At 37.5% G+C, this 21,920-nt stretch overlaps 1 protein-coding gene across 1 annotated transcript in view; it reads left to right on the forward strand.

Annotated features, from left to right (window-relative positions):
- plcl5 (phospholipase C like 5) overlaps window positions 1-21,920 on the forward strand; it is a 77,208-nt gene that overhangs the window by 49,856 nt on the left and 5,432 nt on the right. The window contains exons 2-5 of the mRNA XM_048209363.1: window positions 737-3,226; window positions 9,891-10,094; window positions 13,054-13,129; window positions 19,664-19,773. Coding sequence (XP_048065320.1) covers window positions 737-3,226; window positions 9,891-10,094; window positions 13,054-13,129; window positions 19,664-19,773 — 2,880 coding nt within the window. The remainder of the gene's footprint in view (window positions 1-736; window positions 3,227-9,890; window positions 10,095-13,053; window positions 13,130-19,663; window positions 19,774-21,920) is intronic.

Raw genomic sequence — 21,920 nt, forward strand, 5'->3', positions numbered from 1 at the left:
GTGATAAAATGGATACTTTAGATTTCTAGCTGAGATAGCTGTAGATAGAAATGCATGTTAGTTTCCTTATTTTTATTCCAGACCATAGCTTTCCTTCCTTTTTTACTTTGATACATTTCTTTGCTTTGTCTCTCACTGTTTACTTTATTTACCCTAATGTATATTTGTAAATTCGTTTTTTTGTTGCTGTTGTTCTTTTTTTCTTATTTTAGTAAAGTCGATACCAGTGAATTTTTCTGATACTCATTATCAGTATATTAATACCACAGTGATATTCAGTGTTCAATGTGACATTAATATGATGAATGACATGCTTGTTTATTCTAATTAATGAAATTTAAATAAATATCAATAAATGCGATTACAAAAATGACTATTTTTCAGTTAAGTAAATGTTGCATCCTGTTCAATTCAAGTAATTATTCAATTATTCAGTGAGTAAAAAAGACAAATAGAAGGAGCAGTGATTAGTTTCATTTTTTCTAGTCAAGACTTGTTGACTATGTATTGGTATGTTGGGACTCTAGGGAGAGGAGAGTAATAATTTATTGAAATTTACTGTTTCATTATTATGTTATTATAAAATAATTCTTGCTCTTTTCACCTTTGTCCCCAGCATTGTAAAACTCATGTTCTGTTATCTTTAATAATATAAGAAACCATTTAATGTAATGTTTCATTTTTAGATTGTCTATTTCAGCTATACTTACCAGGTTTCTTTGTGCTCTTTCTGCAGGATGGTTCAAAGCAGAGGCAGGCAAGGAAGAAAACTGTCTCATTCAGCTCCATGCCAAGTGACCGCAAGATGAACAGCACAGCTGCCTGCATGGCCTTCATGATGGAAGGCTGTGAGATGAAGAAAGTTCGCTCCAATTCTCGCATGTACAATCGTTACTTCCTATTGGACCCTGACATGCGCTGGCTCCGCTGGGAGCCATCGAAGAAAGACTCAGAGAAAGCCAAGCTTGAGATCAAGAGCATCAAAGAAGTTCGGTTGGGAAAGAAAACACCCGTCCTACGCAGCAACGGCCTTTCGGATCAGTTCCCGGATGAGTGTGCTTTCTCAATTATATATGGAGACAACTATGAGTCTCTGGATCTGGTCGCAAGCACGGCAGAAGTGGTTAGCACCTGGGTGATGGGACTACGGTACCTCGTCTCATATGGGCGGCACATGGTGGGCGTAGTTGAACCCAATCAACCTAGTGTAAGAACATCCTGGATTGGGTCAGTGTTCGAGCTAGCTGATCCAGAAAGGCAAGGACATATTGACCTATTCAGGGCCACCCAAATCATCAAGGGTCTCAATCCTGGCATGAGGGAGTCTCGCATTGAACTGAAGTTCAAAGAGCTACAAAAGGCCAAGGACTGCTATGGGGAAGGCATTGATTTAGACACTTTTGTAGAAGCCTACTGTGAACTGTGCACACGTCCTGAGATCTTTTTCTTGCTGGTGCAGTTCTCTAGCAACAAAGAGTACCTGGACTCCAAAGACTTGATGCTTTTTGTGGAGGTGGAGCAGGGAGTGGAGGGAGTCACAGAGGAAATGTGTCGAGAGATTGTGCACAAGTACGAACCCTCTGCTGAAGGACGTAACAATGGCTACTTGTCCATAGATGGCTTCACACACTACCTCCTGTCATCCGAGTGCCATATTTTTGACCCGCAGCACAAGCATGTTTGTCAGGATATGACGCAGCCCCTTTCACACTACTACATCAACTCTTCCCACAACGCCTCACTTTTGGAAGATCACTATTGGGGCTCATCGGACCTCAGCAGCTACGTTAGGGCGCTGCGCATGGGTTGTCGAAGCATAGAGGTTGTAGTCTGGGATGGCCCTGACTGTGAGCCTGTAGTCTATGTTGGTAGCTCTGTTGCATCCCAGCTGGCCTTCTGTAAAGTTCTAGATGTCATTAACCAGTATGCCTTTGAGGGTTCAGAGTATCCACTAATCCTCTGTCTTGTCACACACTGCAGTGTTCCCCAGCAGAGGGTCATGGCTCAACACCTGAAGAAGATTCTTGGGGACAAACTGCACATTGAGCCTCCTAATGTGGAGGACCATTATTTGCCCTCCCCTGAGAAACTCAAGGGAAAGATACTCATAAAAGGGAAGCGCCTGCCTACAGACTCTCAAGAGTCTGAAGGGGAGGTCACAGATGAAGAAGAAGGCTTTGAGATGTCCAGGAGAATGATGGGTGTAGACGATAAGGACCAGCTCAACGGTATTGGCTGCAAACGATTACGATTCTGCAAAGAACTTTCTGACCTAGTCACCCTCTGTAAGTCTGTGCAGTTCCGTGACTTTGAGACGTCGAAACGGGAACAGAGGTATTGGGAGATTTGCTCCTTTAATGAGGTTGACGCCAACCACTTTGCCAACGAGTTTCCTGAGGACTTTGTCTCTTACAATAAGCGATTTCTGTCACGGGTGTACCCAACGCCCATGCGCATTGACGCTAGCAACATGAATCCACAGGACTTCTGGAAGTGTGGTTGTCAAATTGTGGCAATGAATTACCAGACTCCAGGTTTGATGATGGATTTGAACCTTGGCTGGTTTAGGCAAAACGGCAACTGTGGCTACGTCCTGCGTCCGGCAATAATGCGTGAGGAGGTGTCGTATTTCAGTGCCAATGCTCGTGACTCACTTCCTGGAGTCTCAGCCCAGCTCCTCCACATCAAGGTGATCAGTGGTCAAAATCTACCAAAGCCTCGAGGCTCTGCTGCTAAAGGCGACGTGGTAGAGCCGTACATCTATGTGGAGATCCATGGAATTCCTGCAGACTGCACAGAGCAACGCACAAAAACTGTCTCGCAAAATGGTGACAATCCGATTTTTGACGAAAGCTTTGAGTTCCAGATCAACCTTCCCGAACTGGCTGCTTTGCGTTTTGTTGTCCTTGATGATGACTACATTGGCGATGAATTTATTGGCCAGTACACCATTCCTTTTGAGTGCCTGCTTCCTGGTTACCGGCACGTACCGTTGCAGTCACTTACAGGGGAGTTTTTGCCTAACACCACATTGTTTGTTCATGTTGCAATTACAAACCGGCGAGGTGGGGGTAAGGCCCATAAGAGGGGTCTCTCTGTGAGAAAGGGCCGCAAAGCTAGGGAATACACCTCTACTAAGACCACAGGGATCAAAGTAGTAGATGAGCTCTTCAGGGCATCGACCCAGCCACTACGGGAAGCAACAGACCTACGGGAAAACGTACAGGTAGGGTCTTTTTTAAGATTTGGTTGTTGAGTCTGTTTGCTCTGAATCTCGAGTCTTTTGAGAAATTAATGTTCTGACAGAAAGCATTGATATTGATATACAAGTATTAATGATATTTGTATAGCTTCAGGAATCAGGAGTAATCAATAATAGTAGTGACTGTTCAGATTGTAGATTCCCTCTTCACATTTAAATAAAACAAAAAATAAATGTTGTGTCAAAGCACAAAATATATTTGGTATGAAAAGTGAAATGTGCTTGCAATGCCATGTGGAAAAAATTAAAAATTCCTCCACTGAGGAATGGCATCAGCTGCCACTTTTAGTATTGAAATCTGCCTTGGCCCTAGAGGCAGTTTAAGGGAGGTAAACGGGATGTAACAAGGATTATGACAACACAGTATTGAAAACACATGCTTAAAAGTACCTGTGAAGTCAGGGACAGGTAGAAAGTGAGAGAGTTAATGATGCAAGAAAGATCTAGAGTGGAAGTTTTGTTGTTGAGCTCATTAGTAATGCCCTTAAAACTGGATACCCGGGTTTTGTTTCTAAAGGTGTTTTCACATCTTTCACAAAATGTGTTTTTACAGACGAGAGAACTCAGAGAGATTACAGATGTTTCTCAAATGCTGGAATATTAATCATGCTTTGTCACTGAATACTAGTGGAGGAGTAAAATTGCATGGTTATAAAGGCAATACATCATTCCAATTCATGTCATGAAAGATTGGGTGAAAGATGCAAATAATATTGGTTTCAAATGACTTTTGCTCAGCAGATTTAACATGCTGTCCTCTAGCGCATGGTCCTAATTTAAGAAGACTAAAACCTCAAAGGACATCCCATTAGATGATTAGAGACAGAAAACATATGGCCAGCTTGAGCTGTCCTTCTGCTCTGGGTCTCTCCCCTTGTCTTTAAATGTGTGCACGCATGTGTGTAATTGTGTTATTTAATTTCTGCTGTTACTCTCATTTTCTTGGATTGTCCATTTCTCTGGTGTACACACAGCTGACCTAGTTTTTTATATTAAAATATGTTTCTAGTCATTTACTTGTTGTAATTAAAGCTTACATTTACATTTATTCATTTGACAGATGAATTATCCAAAACTACTTACAGTGCATTTAATGTGTCCATAATATCAGTTCTTGCATTCCCTGACCACATCCAAACTGACCTTATGACACTGCTAGCGCCATGCTCTACTGTATGAGCTGCAGCCGATATTGGATTTCCATTTGTTACAAATTTATTCAGTTTAAAACTTCTTTAAGGAAGCTAGAATTTAGCCTCCTAAAAGTCACTGTGCAATTCAAACAGTGAATCCATTTCCTATTAGCCTGTTTCTCCACTGATTACTAATTGGAGAAACTGATGCGTGTCCACTAAAAAGGAGAGGGGAGGGCGGTGTACAGGAAACACTCCTTTCATGCTCAAGTGTGCAAACGGTTAAAGGAAACGCACTGAACAATACCAGTCACACACTGCAAAATGTGTATAGGTTTTAATGCTGCTATTAAGAATTCATGTGTTGTGTAACACTTTTTTTTATCCTGCTGTATCTTGGAATAAAACCAGGGAAGATGAGGGCAGAGCACCAGTATCAAGTGCCAAGTGATCCTGTTGTTGGCAGGATGTCATTCTGCTCAATCACTTATAAAGTTTCAACATCAAGCTGTCTGCTGCTTAGTTTTTCTCCATGCCTCTCTTACACACTTCAACAGCATGGTCTTCATGGTCTCCATAGTGTCATAGCAATCCCACAGGAAGCGCTGTTTGTGTAGAATGTGAATATGCAGATGATTCGATTATGCTTCTCTGGTATGGATACTTTTACATTTTTATTTTTGAAAGCACATCTTGAACTATTTTAGTCTCACAAAGCCATTTTTAATTGTGGCTTGCGTGTCAGTTTTAAATTGGATACTATCGGTCTATCATGAGAAAGTAATCTTTCAATACAGAAAAAAATCCCTAGTCAGGATTGTATTGCAACCATATTGAAGCCTGATCTAAATCTGCTTTGCTTTAAATATGGACGTATTGGCATGCACATTGCTCAGTGTTTACTATGCACACTGTCATGAGTCAGCACTTTTTGCTTGCATAACATCCTGTCTAAAGTTAACGTGTCTGCTTTAGGCTGAGCTTTATAATTGTGCCTAAAGCACAGAGCCAGAAAGTGGATGAATTAGACTTGTGCTGCTGCAGCATTTAATGGGTAAATATGAGTATTTCATGGCCATGGAGCGACAGATTTATGCCACAATGACAATAATAAATCACAGCTGTCTTAGCACGAGAACTTTAAGATCATCAGTGGGGTTTCATGATAATGTACTTCTGCTTTAACTAGGAAAATGTTGCTCAAATGTTTCTTTTTATAGCCCTGAAGATAATTTAAGTTGTTGTTTGTTTCATTGTAGCATCGACTAAACTCATGTGATTTTCTTTCTTTTGGTGGAATATCAGCTGATTCATTGAAAGGATATGACTCAAAAAAATTTTCATTAATCAGACATTACTAATTCTCTGGAACATGCCAGGGAGAGCAAAATTCAAAATGTTCTGTGGACTCATGGACTTATTTTATGATGCTTTGATGTTTTGTTTTGTTTTGTTTTTATGTTAAAAGCTCCAGTCCCTATTTATTTCAACTCAGTCTTTTTTTATTATTTTACCTGTCAAAAAAATGACCAGTGTTTAAAAAGTAAAAAGTGAAATATTGACATAACTTATTAATGTATTCAGTTGTTTATTTGCGTATTCTCTTATTTTAAAATTTAAAATTTCACTTTAAATTATTATTTTTTTTTTTTTTCATTGTTTTCCCCTAGCACCCCCTTGTGGCCCCAGTTTAAAACCCCTGTTCAAGATTACTCCTTTTGTGTTCCATAAAAGAAAGTCATCTGAGTTTTGGCCAACATGAGGGAAAAATAAATTAATGTACTTACATTCACTTACAGTACATTCAAATTTGCACAATTCACATTCTTAGTAGATCTTTTTGTGATTTTTTTTTTTTTTCCTGTATTGGCTCACGTAGTAATTCAAATTCCACTTAATCCAAAAGATTTTACATGTTCTCAATTACTTACAGGCTTGTACAATTACAATTTGCACCCAGATCTATAATCACGATAGCCTGTTTTTACATTATATTTTTGATCCATTTTCACATTATAGCTCAGCTAGTGTGACCCAGACCCCCCCCCCCCCCCCCCACTCTTCCTGACCCATGCAAACACAAACACCCTTGTTTTCACAAACACAGGACGAAGTGTCTGGAACACATTATCCGAGCGTTTGCCGGAAGCGGCTCTTTCCCGCGCTCTCCTGGCCTGAGCCACGCTGTTTGTGTGTGAATTCAATTGTGGAATTTGGATAATGCAGTAAAGAGTTCATTAAACTGAAAATAACAAAAATGAATGATAAATGGAGGGAAAAAATAGTGCATTAGATGGATAGAGGAGCTCTTCTTGAGTATATGTGTGGGTGGGTGTGTGAGACCGCTGATGACTCTCTTATATGAACAAATTGTCCAAATCTCTTTGTAAACACCAATGTTTAAACACTCCAGTAATTTCCCTTACACACAAGCATCTGTCTTAGTTAAAAACAAGGTATTAGGTAGGTGGGTGTGTGTGAGCATGTTTTGGTATTCCTGTGGGGAGCTTTTTTTCTGAAAAAGTCCTCCCAAGAGAATAGCCAATCCTGTTGAAAGCGTCGTGCGGGGGTCATCTCCAAAGGGAAGACAGATGTGCTAAATATAAATTCTCGTGTGTGAAAGAGTATGTGACTGCATGTGTCTGGAAATGGTTGAGGGCTTGACAAATGCTATCATGAGACCAAAAGAATATTGTTAAAGGGTGAGTTCCCCAAAATATGAAACATCTGTCATCATTTACTCAACCTCATGTTCCATCAAACCTGTATGACTTTCTTTTTTCTGTGGAACAAAAAGTAAGATATTTTGAAGAAACATTTGTGTCCGTACATTGGGGTCCAATGTTGTTTGAACATCAGCAGTTTTTAAAATATCTTCTTTTGTGTCCCACATGCAGAACATCTTCTTTTTTTGTACTTTACTTTAACAGTTGATAAATAGACAACTCTTATGTGCACTCTGATGAGGTCTGAGTGTCTCTCTAATTATCAAGTTTCAAGCATACTGTATATGTAGACGCAAATGCACTCGCAGTCGGGGTATGAGGTGCTCAAGGGCTGCACAATTTGAGGGGGAAAATTGAATTGCGACTTTTCTGATGAAAATTGGAATTGCAATTTAAAATGCTTTTTTTTTTAAAGCTCCAAGTTTGCAGTTCTTGTTTGTAGAACTGAACAATTTGGTTGAAATGTTGTTATTATAAAGCAATATATACATTTTTTGTTTTATACATTTTTGCAATATTACTTGAAACTGTCTTTACTAACTGATAAAAGACTATTTATTAGGTGCACTGAAAGTAATAATATTAATATACATCATCTGTGCACAAGGTAGGGCCTTAAAAACATGAGCCAATCGTTTACGTGATCATCGCGTAAACGATTGGCCCTCTGGCTTGTCAATCACTGCCGTGACGTTCCTTGTGAGAGACGCGTGCGGCTGCGCGCTCCAATAACTTTCCACACTCTACAGGCGCCGCATGCAATGTTTTTGTCAGGAGACAGGAGTAACAACTGCAGATTATGAGTTACCTGCGGTGAGTCCGACATAATGAATCCACAAACACGACACAGCGAATGCCGGTGGTAAACACTCGTGTTCCAATACTTGTGTTCCAATACTCGTGCACGAGTTTTGGGAGGCGTTCCTTTGAAATGAGCTGTGAAGGAGGGGGGTTGTTCTTACGCATCCGCTCATTTCAAAAACTCACTAACAGTCTTTGGTTTCTCAGTCCACGAAAAAATCCTCTCTATCACCTTTAAGTGCTTCTCATTCTAAGTTTGGGAATATGGTTGCTGTATGTTGCTTTCTCAAATGCACATCATAAGCGACCGAAACTGATGCTTAAAGGTGGGGTATCCATTTTTTCAACTATGCTGTTGGACATTGATGATATTTTGAAATCAACCCAAACAAATCCAACCCTCTCTTCATTGCTCCGCCTCCAAAACTCACGCTCCAATCCTAACCACCCTGCTCCGAGTCGGTCTTGAACCCTGGCCTATCCGCTTCTGGCATGCGAGGCGAATGCACTATCAATGACGCTAAACACCTCATTCTCTAGCAGTCATCAGTGTGCAGTAGTTTAACTGCACAACTACACACTATCTGGCCACTGTTACACACGCAATGCAAGAGTGGATGTCTGTTTATCACAGCTGACGCGCAACAAAATGCTTCACGAAAAATTAAGCGCAGTTGATGAACGATTGAAAAGGAAGCACAAAAAATGAATGTACAGTACACAAGAGTGAATATAAACAAGTGTTCATTGTTAGTTGCAAACAGCACAGCAGCTCCAGACAATCATGACACGCAAACCCAGTGTTACTCACATGAAAAGTGCTCAAAGCTCAAAGCAGCCTCCGCATCTGTTTTCAGGCCTTCCCACTTAGCTCTCTCCAGCGCTGGAAAGCTTTTCTAATATTAACGCAGGTCCTAAAGCACTTGACTAGTCATAAACCGCCATTCCAATGATATTCTTTTGAGCTCTTTCGTATTGTCTCTCCTCGACCGTCATACGCCCCCTAATGCTGATTGGCTACACGTTTGTTGTTGGTATCAGCCCGACTAACTTCCAAACAGTGTAGTTGAAAAAATGGATACCCCACCTTTAATGTGGAGCAGCACTTACTGCAAACCATGCCACTCTGAGACATTAAAAACACCAGATCATGATTTGCTCATGTGTAAAAGGACACAGTTACATAATCACACTAAGCCATATCGCAATTTTGGTTTTAATCCTATCAATTGTGAATCCCTAAGGTCTCTATGTGTGTCAGGAGACCAGGAAAACAGCATTGTTACTGTATGATCTGTGTCAAAAGCTTACAAGCAGCTGTCCACCCTCTCATTCATAAATCAAAACTCTTGCTTACTTGATACTCTTGTTAATACACACAGAAACACAGCATCAGAGTGCAAACAACCCAAAAGCCAAGTGGTCTGAGATCTTAATGTCATGGGAACTTAAACCATGTTGCTCTTCTCTCAAAGACCTTCTGTGTTTACAGAACTCTCATAGAAACATCATTTTTCTCAGATGGGTATGATATCATCCCTAATAATTTCCTGAAATAAGGCAACATTGTTGGCAAGAGCAGTTCTTAGAGTCTTAGTGGTGATTTAGCATTAGTTACTAGAAGGCGAAGCTTTGTCCTTTCTGCATCGCTCTGGGACTCGATGTGCTGAATGCGCTTTCATTACGATCTTGTGCGTGACTTTGATCTGGCCTCCAACTTCACTGAGTGCTGTGTCCTCTTGTGCACATTCCACAATTACTGAGCGAAAATAGAGAGCAAAGTTTAATTCCCTTGGTTGAGGTAAACATGAGCTTCTCCATGACCAAATGTAGATGTATTCGAACAGAATCACACTGTGTGAGCTGTTGCTGTGATTAATCACACATTTATCTTGAATGTGAAACTGACCTGCAGTTTTTCATATAGGTCTCTAAAGCTAATGTCTGCTCTGCTATCTTTTTCTCCAGAATGCCATGGTGTCGTTCAAGGAGCTCTGCGGTCTGACTCCGGCAGCTAACATGAAACAGTGTATCCTGACTGTGTCCTCCTGGCTGATGAACAGCGAGCGAGCGCTACGGGTAATGGTAAATCTCAGCGAGGCCTACCCCACCATGGAAGCCCATGGCCCCATTCCAGAGCTGCTGCGTAAAGTGCTCACCGCTTATGACACGGTAGGGTGAAATTCAACAGCGTGACCCTAAGAGTACACATGTGAACCTTAAAAATATGTTAGGCTCTGGAAAAATACTGTAGGACACAACATGATAGGGTAATGCATGATAGTTCAGCTCGAATATTAATATGCAAAAATGAACAAAAACAAGAAACAAGCATGATAAACTATGGCTGAATTTAGTTCCAGCAAATCTTGTAGTATATATAATCTTAATAAACCTGCTTGTTGTTTTAGTTTCATCCATTGTCGTAAATTCTGAATCTGTAGTTATATATATATATAAATATATATATATGTGTGTGTGTGTGTTTGTATACAGTCAAACCAAAATTTATTCAGACACCTTGAACATTTCATTCATTAATAAAGTTTATTCACTATAGTTAATGGTAATAAATGGTAATAAAATATGACGAGATCTCAGTTAAAATGTGTCAGAAAAAAATAAATCTTAATTATGTCAGATAACACTTAAGCAAAACATGGTCAGGTCAAAGTGTCTGAATAATATTTGTTCCCACATTTGTATCAATTTTACTGGTAGTCCACTGTATGAAGAATTTTTGGGTATAATATGTCACATGCTATCCTCACTTACATAAATGAACTATAGTGTCCTAGTAAAAATATATAAAAAATATCAAACATGTCTGAATAATTGTTGGTTTGACTGTATGTATGTATGTAAATATATAACATAATGTTAGAAATAATTAATTTATTTTTGTAAATCTGAAATTATAGTTGTCAATATAGTTCAATTTTCAATTCAATTCACATTTATTTGTATAGCACTTTTCAAAATACATATAGTTTCAAAGCAGCTTTACAGAAAATGCATGTCAACATCACAATTTAGAGTAATCTGTTATCAGAGGTGTCCAAATTATGTAATTTCAAAATGTACATATACAAATCACGCAGTTAGCTAGCAATGTATTAATTTAAGCAATGTATAATTTAAGGCAGAAACAATGAACTCATTGAAGTAATGAATACATGTTAACAATGATTAGGATATATAGCAAAATTTGCATTGGTGCAAAAATGTATAATCAGAAATACTGAATATATATATATATATATATATATAGAGAGAGAGAGAGAGAGAGAGAGAGAGAGAGAGAGTTCCAAATCTGAATATAATGTCATAAATCCTGAATATACTGTTTAAATCTAAATTTATTCATATAAATCCTGCATATATAGTTGTATATAGCTGCAGATCTTAATATACTGTCATAGTTGTATATGTGTGAATAATCATATAAACTGAATATATAGTTATCTAAATATAATGTCATAATATACTGTATATCATAAATGTCAATCCAGAATATATCATAAATCCTGAATATGTAGTTGTAAATATGAATATACAGTGATATATCCTAAGTATATTGTTGTAAATCTATATATACAGTCAAACCAACAATTATTCAGATATTTTTGAAATATTTTTACTAGTGGGTACAGGACACTATAGTTCATTTATGTAAGTGAGGATAGCATGTGACATATTATACCCAAAAATTCTTCATACAGTGGACTAGCAGTAAAATTGATACAAATGTGGGAACAAAAATGATTCAGACACTTTGACCTGACCATGTTTTGCTTAAGTGTTATCTGACATAATTAAGATTAATTTTTTTTCAGACACAGTTTAACTCTGAGATCTTGTCATATTTTATTACCATTTTTTTTAACTATAGTGAATAAACTGTAATAATGAATGAAATGTTCAAGGTGTCTGAATAAATTTTGGTTTGACTATATATGTTGCCATAAATTCATAATATATACTTGTAAATCTGAATATGTCATAAATCCTGAATATATTGTTGTAAATTTAAATTTAGTTGTGAATATGAATATTTAGTCATAAATCCTGAATAGAATATTTTCTATAAATATTTGTATTAATTTGATTTATACTGTACTTAATTATAAAGCAAGATCTGCCTTTTTTTACTTGGATTGTTTTTTTTAAAATCCAAATATTTATTTACATAGTTATACCGTACATCAGTACTTGTGTAGATTAACTGGAGCTGCGTTTATGAATTCAGTCATAGCCTACAGCAGAATAACAGCAGTCTTGCTTGTTCCTTTATAATGGGACTTTACTACAACAGATTAAATTCTGCAGAGATGTGAGAGTGTGTTTGATTGTATTACACACACACATCCCATACCCTGCTCTATCAAACCCTGCTGTGCGTTTTCTCTTTCAATGCACAGTTCCATTTTGATATGAGCAGACATCCTCATATATAATGTATGCAGGAATATTGTGTGTGTGTGTGTGTGTGTGTGTATCAGATTGGCTGTGTAGGATTTCCACTTTGTATTAGGCCTTCATCAGGGTCAAATTAACTATGATTTGTCAGGTGTCAAAATGTTTTGTTAGACTCTGAATAAGGAATGTAGAGCCCTGTCTCACAGTAGTAATTTTGAAAATTTAATTTGACAAATCTCTGACAGCACCAACTTTGACCAGAATGATTTTCTATGTTGGTCCAAGCTGGTTTACGGTGGTTAGTGCATTCAGTTTCATGACATACTGATTCACATCATAAAGAAACTCAATGCCTAAGCAGTTTAACAAATGTGTGTGCAAATACTGTACAGTATATTAATGCGAGTATGTTCTTACTTGATTCTAAATGTAGCACTAGTAGCAATAACAGAAGTGAAAGGGCTTTACTGCAAGAAGCTCATCTCATCTGGCCTGTGGAATGCAGCTCAATCTTTTCTGTCAATACAGCTTATTACTGAGTGTGTGTGTGTGTGTGTGTGTGTGTGTGTGTGTGTGTGTGTGTGTGTGTGTGTGTGTGTGTGTGTGTGTGTGTTTGTGAGTTTGAGCTTCTCTGGGGAGGGCATGCCTGATCTGGAAGACTCACTTCCTGCTGAGACCTGACTTCCTGTTTCCTGTTTTTGGTTTCTTATAGATGATCCAGACAAGTCGTACACTGATCGAATCAGCCGATGGGGTGTACTCTAAACTTACACAAGCACAGCGAGCAGGTATCGTTGCACAAACACACATACAGTACACATACAGTATTAGCAGTAAGATTAACAGTACAAGCACAACAATGCTTGATCATTTACAGTACTTCATAATAACAATTAGGCATTGTTAATGGCTGTATGTTTTTGTCCATTTACTCATGGAGCAACAGGAAGCATAAACTCTTGCACACACACGCACACATATTTTCTTGCACAGTTAATAATTAGTGTACCCCTTAATAATCTATTTTGTAGCTGAAGTGAATTTTTTTTTCCAGAGTTTCCTTTTTGTCTCTTTTTGCATGTTTTGAAAACTTTTAATCATCTGACCTTGTGGATAGTATTGAATAGCCTGGGGGCTTTTTTTATTATTATTTTTTTTTTAATACCCATTTTTGGCATAAAACACACAATACCAACAGACACAATTATTTTTTTAACTGATGCAAGGGGGCTTGTGCCTTAAAGACTTCTACTGTGTTCACATAGATAAGATAAGAGCAAGCTAAGATTTGAGCAAGAGAGAGAGAGAGAGAAAATGTTAATATGACAGGATGTTTATTTGAAACACATAACTTAACATTAATTATTTTTTTATCATAAATTAATAAAGTGATACACAAGAGCGCTCATGAGATGCAGTGATTTTACAGTGGAAAAGGCCCAGAATCACATTAGACTTTAAAAACGCAAACATTTTTAAGACACCGCAGAGAATAGGATATGATATCACTCTTTTGGGCTTCTGTTTAAAAAAAAAAAAAAAAAATGAAAATATTAGCACACTACAGTTCAAAAAAAGAAAAGGCTGCATTTATTTGATCAAAAATACAGTAAAAACTGTAGATGAAAAAGTATGAAAGTTTAAAATAAAATAACTGTTTTCCATTTTTATGTATTTTTACTTTTATATTCGTAATTTATTCTTGTGATGACAAAGCTGTATTTTCAGCATCATTACTGCAGTCTTCAGTGTCACATGATCCTTCAGAAATCATTCTGATATGATGATTTGCTGCTCAAGAAACTTCTTATATTTTCATTATTTATTATCTTATTATTATCAACACTGAAATCTGTTTTTTTTTTTTGTTGTTGTTGTTGTTGTTGTTGTTGTTGTTGAAACCATGATACGTTTTTTACGGAAGAGGATTAGGGCCAAGCAATAATAAAAAAATAAAACCATCTCGAGATTAAAGTTGTTAAATTTCGAGAAAAAACTCGTTAAATTTCGAGAAAAAAGTCTAAATAAAATGTTGAGAATAAACTCGTTAAATTATGAGAAAAAAGTCATTAAATTACGAAAACAAATTCGTTAAATTACGACTTTTTTCTCATAATTTAACGAGTTTATTCTCAACATTTGCAAATTTTTATCCTGAAATTCTGACATTATTTCTCGCAACTGTGAGTTTATAACCCGCAATTCTGACATTATAACTCAAAATTCTGACTTTATTTCTCACAATTGCGAGTTTATGTCAGAATTGTGAGATAAAAAGTAACAATTGCCTTTTTTATTTTTTATTTAGTGGTGGAAACAAGCTTCCATAATGCAATGCATCCTTCCTGAAAAGTAAAAAAAATCTTACTGACCTCAAATTGTAGAATGGTATTACTCATTCAGAATGTGAAAATATATCATCTACTCCAAGTTTGTGTTAGTCTGTGACATTTAGATTTATTCTCATGATATAAATTCGCCAGTCAAAGTTCACCAAATTTTAACTGTTGTACACACAAAACGTGATACTTCTGTACATGAGATTTTATTGCTGGTCTCTGGCGTCCACATGCTTATGAATGGAAGTTAATTGAGTGCAACGTCTAGTGTGACCTTAGGCACAATTAAGTCTGTAATTATTGCTAAAAATGTGAATAAACAAAAATCTTTCGCCAAGAACTATAGTTCATTGTTGTAACCTCAGGCTATTTGTGGTTGCCAAGCAACATAATGCATTAATACAGAATGTGTGCATTAATATGTGTGAGTGTGCGTGTTTATAGTCGTTTTACAGCAGCTAAAGATGGAACAATCCGTTTTATAACGTTCCGTCAGAATCCATAGTCGGCTATGTGTCACCATGTTAATGGAGAAATCTGCTTCAGAGAGCAATAGAGTGTCAGTAAATAAACAAGGTTGGCGTGCTCTGGCGCTGTCTCCTCGCCCACTCTTTCTCATCTCATGTTCTTCCACCTCCCTCCATCTATCTCGCGCCGGTGGAGAGGTTGAATCATGGCTTTGCTAATGACCTTCTCTGCTCTTACTGGTTTGGGCTCAAAAATAAACACGTTTCTATAGCACTCGCCATCTCTCACATTCTGCCGTGCGGATCTGGACTTGTCCAGCTGAGTGTCACAGCTGCCGATCTGAACCTTAATTAGCAGTGTGAGGGGAGAGGGGCAGCTGTTTGAGAGAGATGGAGAGCTGTGGAAGGCGCTGATAGCCTTGTCCAGCACCTCTCCATTCTAATAAACACTTCGGTCAAACTCTGCTAATTAAAAGTGAGTTAAGTAATTAAGATTGAGAGGACTGAGAGCTAGGACAAGTATAAATGTCTGTTCCTGCTCACATCTTCAGATAATTATCGTGTCCCATGGTCTCTTAAAGGGTTAGTTCACCCAAAAATGAAATTTCTGTCATTAAGTCGTTCCACACCCGTAAGACCTTCGTTCATCTTCGGAACACAAATTAAGATATTTTTGATAAAATCCGATGGCTCAGTGAGGCCTCTATTGCCAGCAAGACAATTAACACTTTCAATGCCCAGAAAGCTACTAAAGACATATTTAAAACAGTTCATGTGACTACAATGGTTCAACCATAATGTTATGAAGCGGCGAGAATACTTTTTGTGCGCCAAATAAAACAAAATAACGACTTTATTCAACAATATCTAGTGATGGGCGATTTCAAAACACTGCGTTATGAAGCTTCGAAGCTTTACGAATCTTTTGTTTCGAATCAGTTTCGGAGCACGTATCAAACTGACAAAGTCACGCCCCCCCTATGGTGAACCATTGAAATTTCAAAACACTTATGCCGTAACGAAGCCTCGTTGCCCATCACTAGATATTGTTGAATAAAGTCAGGTTTTTTTTTGTTTGTTTTGTTTTTTTTGCCACACAAAAAGTATTCTCGTCGCCTCGTAACATTAAGGTTGAACCACTGTAGTCACATGAGCTGTCTTTAGTAACTTTCTGGGCATCTGAAAGTGTAAATTATCTTGCTGTCAATGCAGGCTTCACTGAACCATCGGATTTTATCAAAAATGTCTTAATTTGTGTTCCTAAGAAGGTCTGACGGGTGTGGAACGACGTGAGGGTGAATTTTCAGAATTTTCATTTTTGGGTGAACTAACCCTTTAAGGCAAGGGTCTTCAACCAGGGGTCCGCAACCCCTAGGGGTCCACAGTGGTATTGCAGGGGGTCTGCCAATTAATGTTTGATTTTTTGTTAAAAAGTAAAAACATGGGGTAAAAAAAATTACAAAATCAAATACTAAGCACCCTCAAATGAAAGCAAGAGCACCTTCAGTTGATACTGTAATAATATCATATTGGAGAAACAGATTTGGCAAACAATGACCCTGGCTTAAGGCAAAAAATAAACTCATCTGTATGATTACATGCAGTTTAGTCAGACTAAAACAATACTTTGCCTTTTGTCATTAAATAGTTTAAAACCAAAATGATCTATTGTAAAAATGTTGTTAATGTTACCATGAACTGCTTATGACCACCCGACTTTATGAAAAAATATTACCGTAACATAAACTGAAATATTTATTTATTTATTTATTTTTGTGAACAAAAGCTGTGATTTAACACATTAAACAAAAATTTGAATTAGTATTAACCACAATACCAGATGTTTTTTCTGCAAAAATACTAGTTTCTCTTGAATTTGCATTTACCTTTGTTTTCCCTGGTGTCCGTGATTCATCAAAATAGATCTGTGACCTATTTGTGCTACAACATGTCGGATGGATGAATGTAGGGATGGCTAGATGGATAAATGGATGTTTCAGGCCTAACTCTCAAACTTACTGGAAATTCATACATGTCTATATGCATTTAAACACACTCGTGCATGAATCTAAATAAACTGCATAACTGCTGCGTGCAGTTTAAATTCATAATAATCTGCTTGACCTATGAAGAGACGGCGCCAACTCCTGCGAGGACTTCAGAAGACGCAATCATCTGGATCAACATGCACATTCCCAAATTTCTATATATCCTAATTATTGTTAATATGTAATTCATTTTCCAGGAGCTCATTGCTTCTACGTTCAGTTAAACTGCTAACAGTGATTGTAAATTAATTGCCTAAATTATTACATTATTTGCTAACTGCATTCTTTAAATTGTAACGTTGACATGCATTCTCTGTAAAGCTGCTTTGAAACGATATGTATCGTGAAAAGCGCTATACAAATAAATGTGAATTGAAAAAAGCATAACGATAGTCCCTTTGCAAGGACTTCATCATATACACATTGAGACGGCTATTCAATACTGCCCGTAACTAACACAGTCTTTCTTTCAATTCATTGCAGTTGTTCAATCCTGTACTTTATCCTGTTATTTCAGCCCTGTCCTTAATTTTTTCCTTTAATCCTTTTCTTCATCCAGCTCTTTTTCTCTTGCCTTCATCATGACACCTCTGACTCAAAGATTCCATCCCACACGCAAACATGTCACAACCGATCATCCAATCAACGGGCAACTTTTTCTAAGAGGATCAACCATACATCATCATTGCCATAGCAACCACATTAAATGTAACAAGGCAACTTTGTCTGTCATTAAACACGCTCTCATCTGTATCGAACTTCAAAGGCTCTCAGACACAAACACATGTAGATGTCCTCTCATTTGGTGACAGCTCAGAAAGGTACATTGTGAGAAAATGATGGTTTTCCCGGCAAATCTCTTGTCATTTGCAGCCCTATTACTCCTTCCCTTTTTTTGCAAGCGCTTCCTCGCTCTGTGCCCTTGAAAATGTGGAGCTCCAGATGAGCTCATTTAGATAACAATGTTGTCAGAACACTGACATAGTAAGAAAATAAATTTGAGCAAACATAGCTGTCCTTGTTTACAGCTGTGGCCTCGGGGCCTGTGTAAAATCATATGAATGCTGAGCAACTACAGCCGATTTTACTTAAAAAGAGTATTTATGACTAGCTAGCCTTGCAGTAGCAGCATCTCTTGGCATAAATTTGGCTTTGGCTGTGGAGATGAGAGGAGCTGTTCTTGGAATGATTCCCAGCTGAGCGAAGTGGACGGTGGGCAGGTGTTAGGGAACGTTTTGACACCTTCAGGCTTAGCGCCCGGAGAGAGTACGTCTGAACTTGCACAAATACACTCTCAGACATTTCTCTTAGACATGTGCACTAGCTGCTGCACCTGATAGCCCATATCTACCATTTCATTTGGCATGTCACAAGTGTATGTTCTGCAGGTTTTTTGGGGGGGTTATCCATGAAAGAGAGTGTGAAAACTATAGTAAAGGTCAAAAAGGCAGGGCATTCATGAAAGAAAGTGTGAAATGTGTGTGTGATTGCAGCACCACTTTTCTGTTGCTTCTTTTAACCTTTGTCATATTTATGGAAGCCTGTTTCCACCTCACTGTGAAAAAAATAAGCAATAGTTGGAGCCGATAGCCTTGTGGGCAGGTGTCCAACATGAGCTCGAGTCCTGGCTCGCGGACCTTTCCCAAACCCGTCCCCCTCTCTCTCCCACTTCTCTTCCTGTCTACTCGATACTATCTCAATGAAGGGAAAAACGCCAAAAGTAAAAAAGAAGCAGAAATAGTCAGATTTTGAGATATAACGTCGCAATTGACGCAAACTGAAAGATAATTGTGACTGAATTCACCAACAGAAAGTACCACGGTATAAGTGCTTTGGAGTACCATGTAAATACCAGTAATCATTTAATTCCATGGTTTATATCAAAGTACCATGGTATTGACATCTGATACCTTCACATGTGCTGCCATAGTAGATTTTCATAAGGGATTGATGGCTGTTGGTACAAAATTGGCTTTTGTTTACATCTTTTTAATAGAGCGTCGTCTGATATAAACCGCTTTTGAGAGACAGATTTTGGTCAACATAAGCAGCGTTTCTTCATCTGCCTTCAGATTGGCTTACTTTCTGTCACTGAGATGCTGTTAACAAATGTTTCTGAATCGTACAGTTCTATTGTTCAAAGCGGATACTTTTTATTTTCACATACAGTACATCCATCTGTCCATCCATCCACTCGTCACAGTGCTCTGTTTTTTCCTGTCTCTGTGGCTGTTTCTGCTATGAATGATATATGGAGTGAGTCACGACTGTGATTTTGTTGCCCTGTGGCAGCGTGTCAGAAAAAAAAACAGCTTCTAACAATAACAATATGCCCATATTACTCTGTGATGTCTTTGCACATATGTTTTTACAAAGCATATTCTCAAGATTCACGTTATGCTGGCTAGGAATTACTGTCTGTATCTTTCATAAATCCTATAACAAATGTTGCTTTATTGGACTTTCAGGATTGGATTTTCATGAGGATCTGCATCGAATCGGAGCAAGAGAAGGACTGAAAGGGAGGAAGTTACAGAAGGCCATGGAGAGTTACGCTTGGAACATCACTGTGCTGAAGGTTTGTACCTTTTCTTTATATTATGGACTGAGGGGTGTATATACCAGGTACGCTTTTGCATTGGGGATAATCGTTACAGGGTTGCTAATAGGTTTGCTTTAAGTGCTACTACTCAAAGTGTTTCCTGGCAGGCAGCTCAACCACAACCAATCAGATTTCATGCTAGTCGAGGCCACAATTAAATAGCTTTTGTCCTGATATCGTTGTGTACCTTACAATGTAGATGATCCATAAACCTGCACTATGAAGCCAGGGAATTACGGAACATGAGCATTTATAAAAATTAATATGTGTGTAGATTATTATGAAAGACATGAAAATCAGTGTAGTGCAAATTGCATTCATATCATTGTTTAATATTATTGCTCATACAAATGTTTAGACAAGTATAGTATTGTCCTTAATATAGGATCTCCATATTGAAGGATCTCCATATTAACTAAAATATATAAACAGTGTATGTATGTATGTGTATACTGTGAGTGTGTGTATGTGTATATATATATATATATATATATATATATATATTTTGTTTTGTTTTTTTTTTTTTTTGGCAGGGGGGGGGGGGGGTTTATTAAGCAAGGATGCATAAAATTCATGTAAAATAAATGCTGTTTTCTAACTTTAACTTCAGCAAAGAATCTTGAAAAAATGTATTATAGTTTTTCCACAGAAAACTTTAAGCAGCATAACATGATACTACTGCTACTACTAATAATAGTTTCTTGAGCATCATATCATCATATCAGAATGATTTCTGAAGGATCATGTGACACTGAAGACTGGAGTAATTATGCTGAAAATTCAGCTTTTGCCATCACAGGAATAAATTACATTTTAAAATATATTACAATAGAAAACTGTTAAATTACAATGTTAATTTGTAATATTTCACAATATTTTAAGAGCACGATTTAAAAAAAAAAAAAAAAAAAAAGCGCAGGTGGGAGTGGAAAGTTCTGTGTGTGATCTACTGACGACGCGCAAATCAAAGACAGACGCAGCCAGATCATTTTCATAATGATCAACGCAATCTATCTAGAGCAGTGCAAATGAGCGTCTAATTTAAGACATGAAAAAGACAAATTGACTAGCGCATGTAGTATATCACCTTGTATAGTTCATTAAAATACTCTCCTCCCATAAATTTTGCGTTTAAAAGGGAAACTCCTACAAATGCGTATGCAATAAGGTCAGCTGCAGTAATACCCGTCCACGCCTTTTCAGTGCTAGTATTTCACTGCTTGTCTTTAGTTAATCCTGACAATAGTTTTGCAGTGTCAAAAGAGGGTTTGCGCTGGCACAAACTGTTATTAAATATGGCCTTAAAAGTGTAGTGTGTGTATAAACATATATTATTAGTTTTTGAACATTAGATGACTGAAATGCATTGCAATATATTGTGTATCTCTAAACCGCAGTCAGCTACCATATAAAACATACAGTAGTAAGAAAGAAAAATAACCAGCAATGATGCTCAAGAACCTTTCCAGTCTTAGCCATTTTCCCACCAACATTGTGATAGTTAATTTGTGCACACTGCTAACAACATAATCAGACATTTTTATATGTAGTCCTGGCTAAAACATAAGATCACCATAAAGTGAAAATATCCTCTCCCCCCTCTGTTTAATCACGCTTGCTCTCTCTTATCTCTCTGCAGATGTGTTGATATATTTATGGTGTTCATGATAAGATAAGCTTCGCTAAAGTGCCATGTTTTCTAACAGATTAATTGTGTCCATACTTATGTAAACAGATAAACCGGACACAGTGGGAACAAAGATTAGATGTCACCTTTAGTGTGCGATAGCGTTAATGAAAGTGTCAAATTGCAGAACAACAATACGGATGGGTCTCTGGTCTAGTTGTGGATTTAACTGCACTGTCAATGGCAATTTTTTCTTGTTGAAATCTCTAGATTTTAGAATATTTTTGTAGTAGATTTAATAGATATTTTACTTATTTAATATAAATATAGAGAGCTTTTTTTGTGTGTGTGTGAAAATAGGTTTGTGTGCCATTGCAGAAGAGGTATGTTGCACAAGTGTGGGACAGATTATTGTCTTAATTTAGCCTTTAATAAAATTAGATGACTAAAGAGGCCTAAAAGGGATTGAACTGTGAATCTCACATAAACCTTCCTG

This window comes from Megalobrama amblycephala, linkage group LG1, assembly GCF_018812025.1.
Source record: "Megalobrama amblycephala isolate DHTTF-2021 linkage group LG1, ASM1881202v1, whole genome shotgun sequence".
In the NCBI taxonomy this organism is placed as follows: domain Eukaryota; kingdom Metazoa; phylum Chordata; class Actinopteri; order Cypriniformes; family Xenocyprididae; genus Megalobrama; species Megalobrama amblycephala.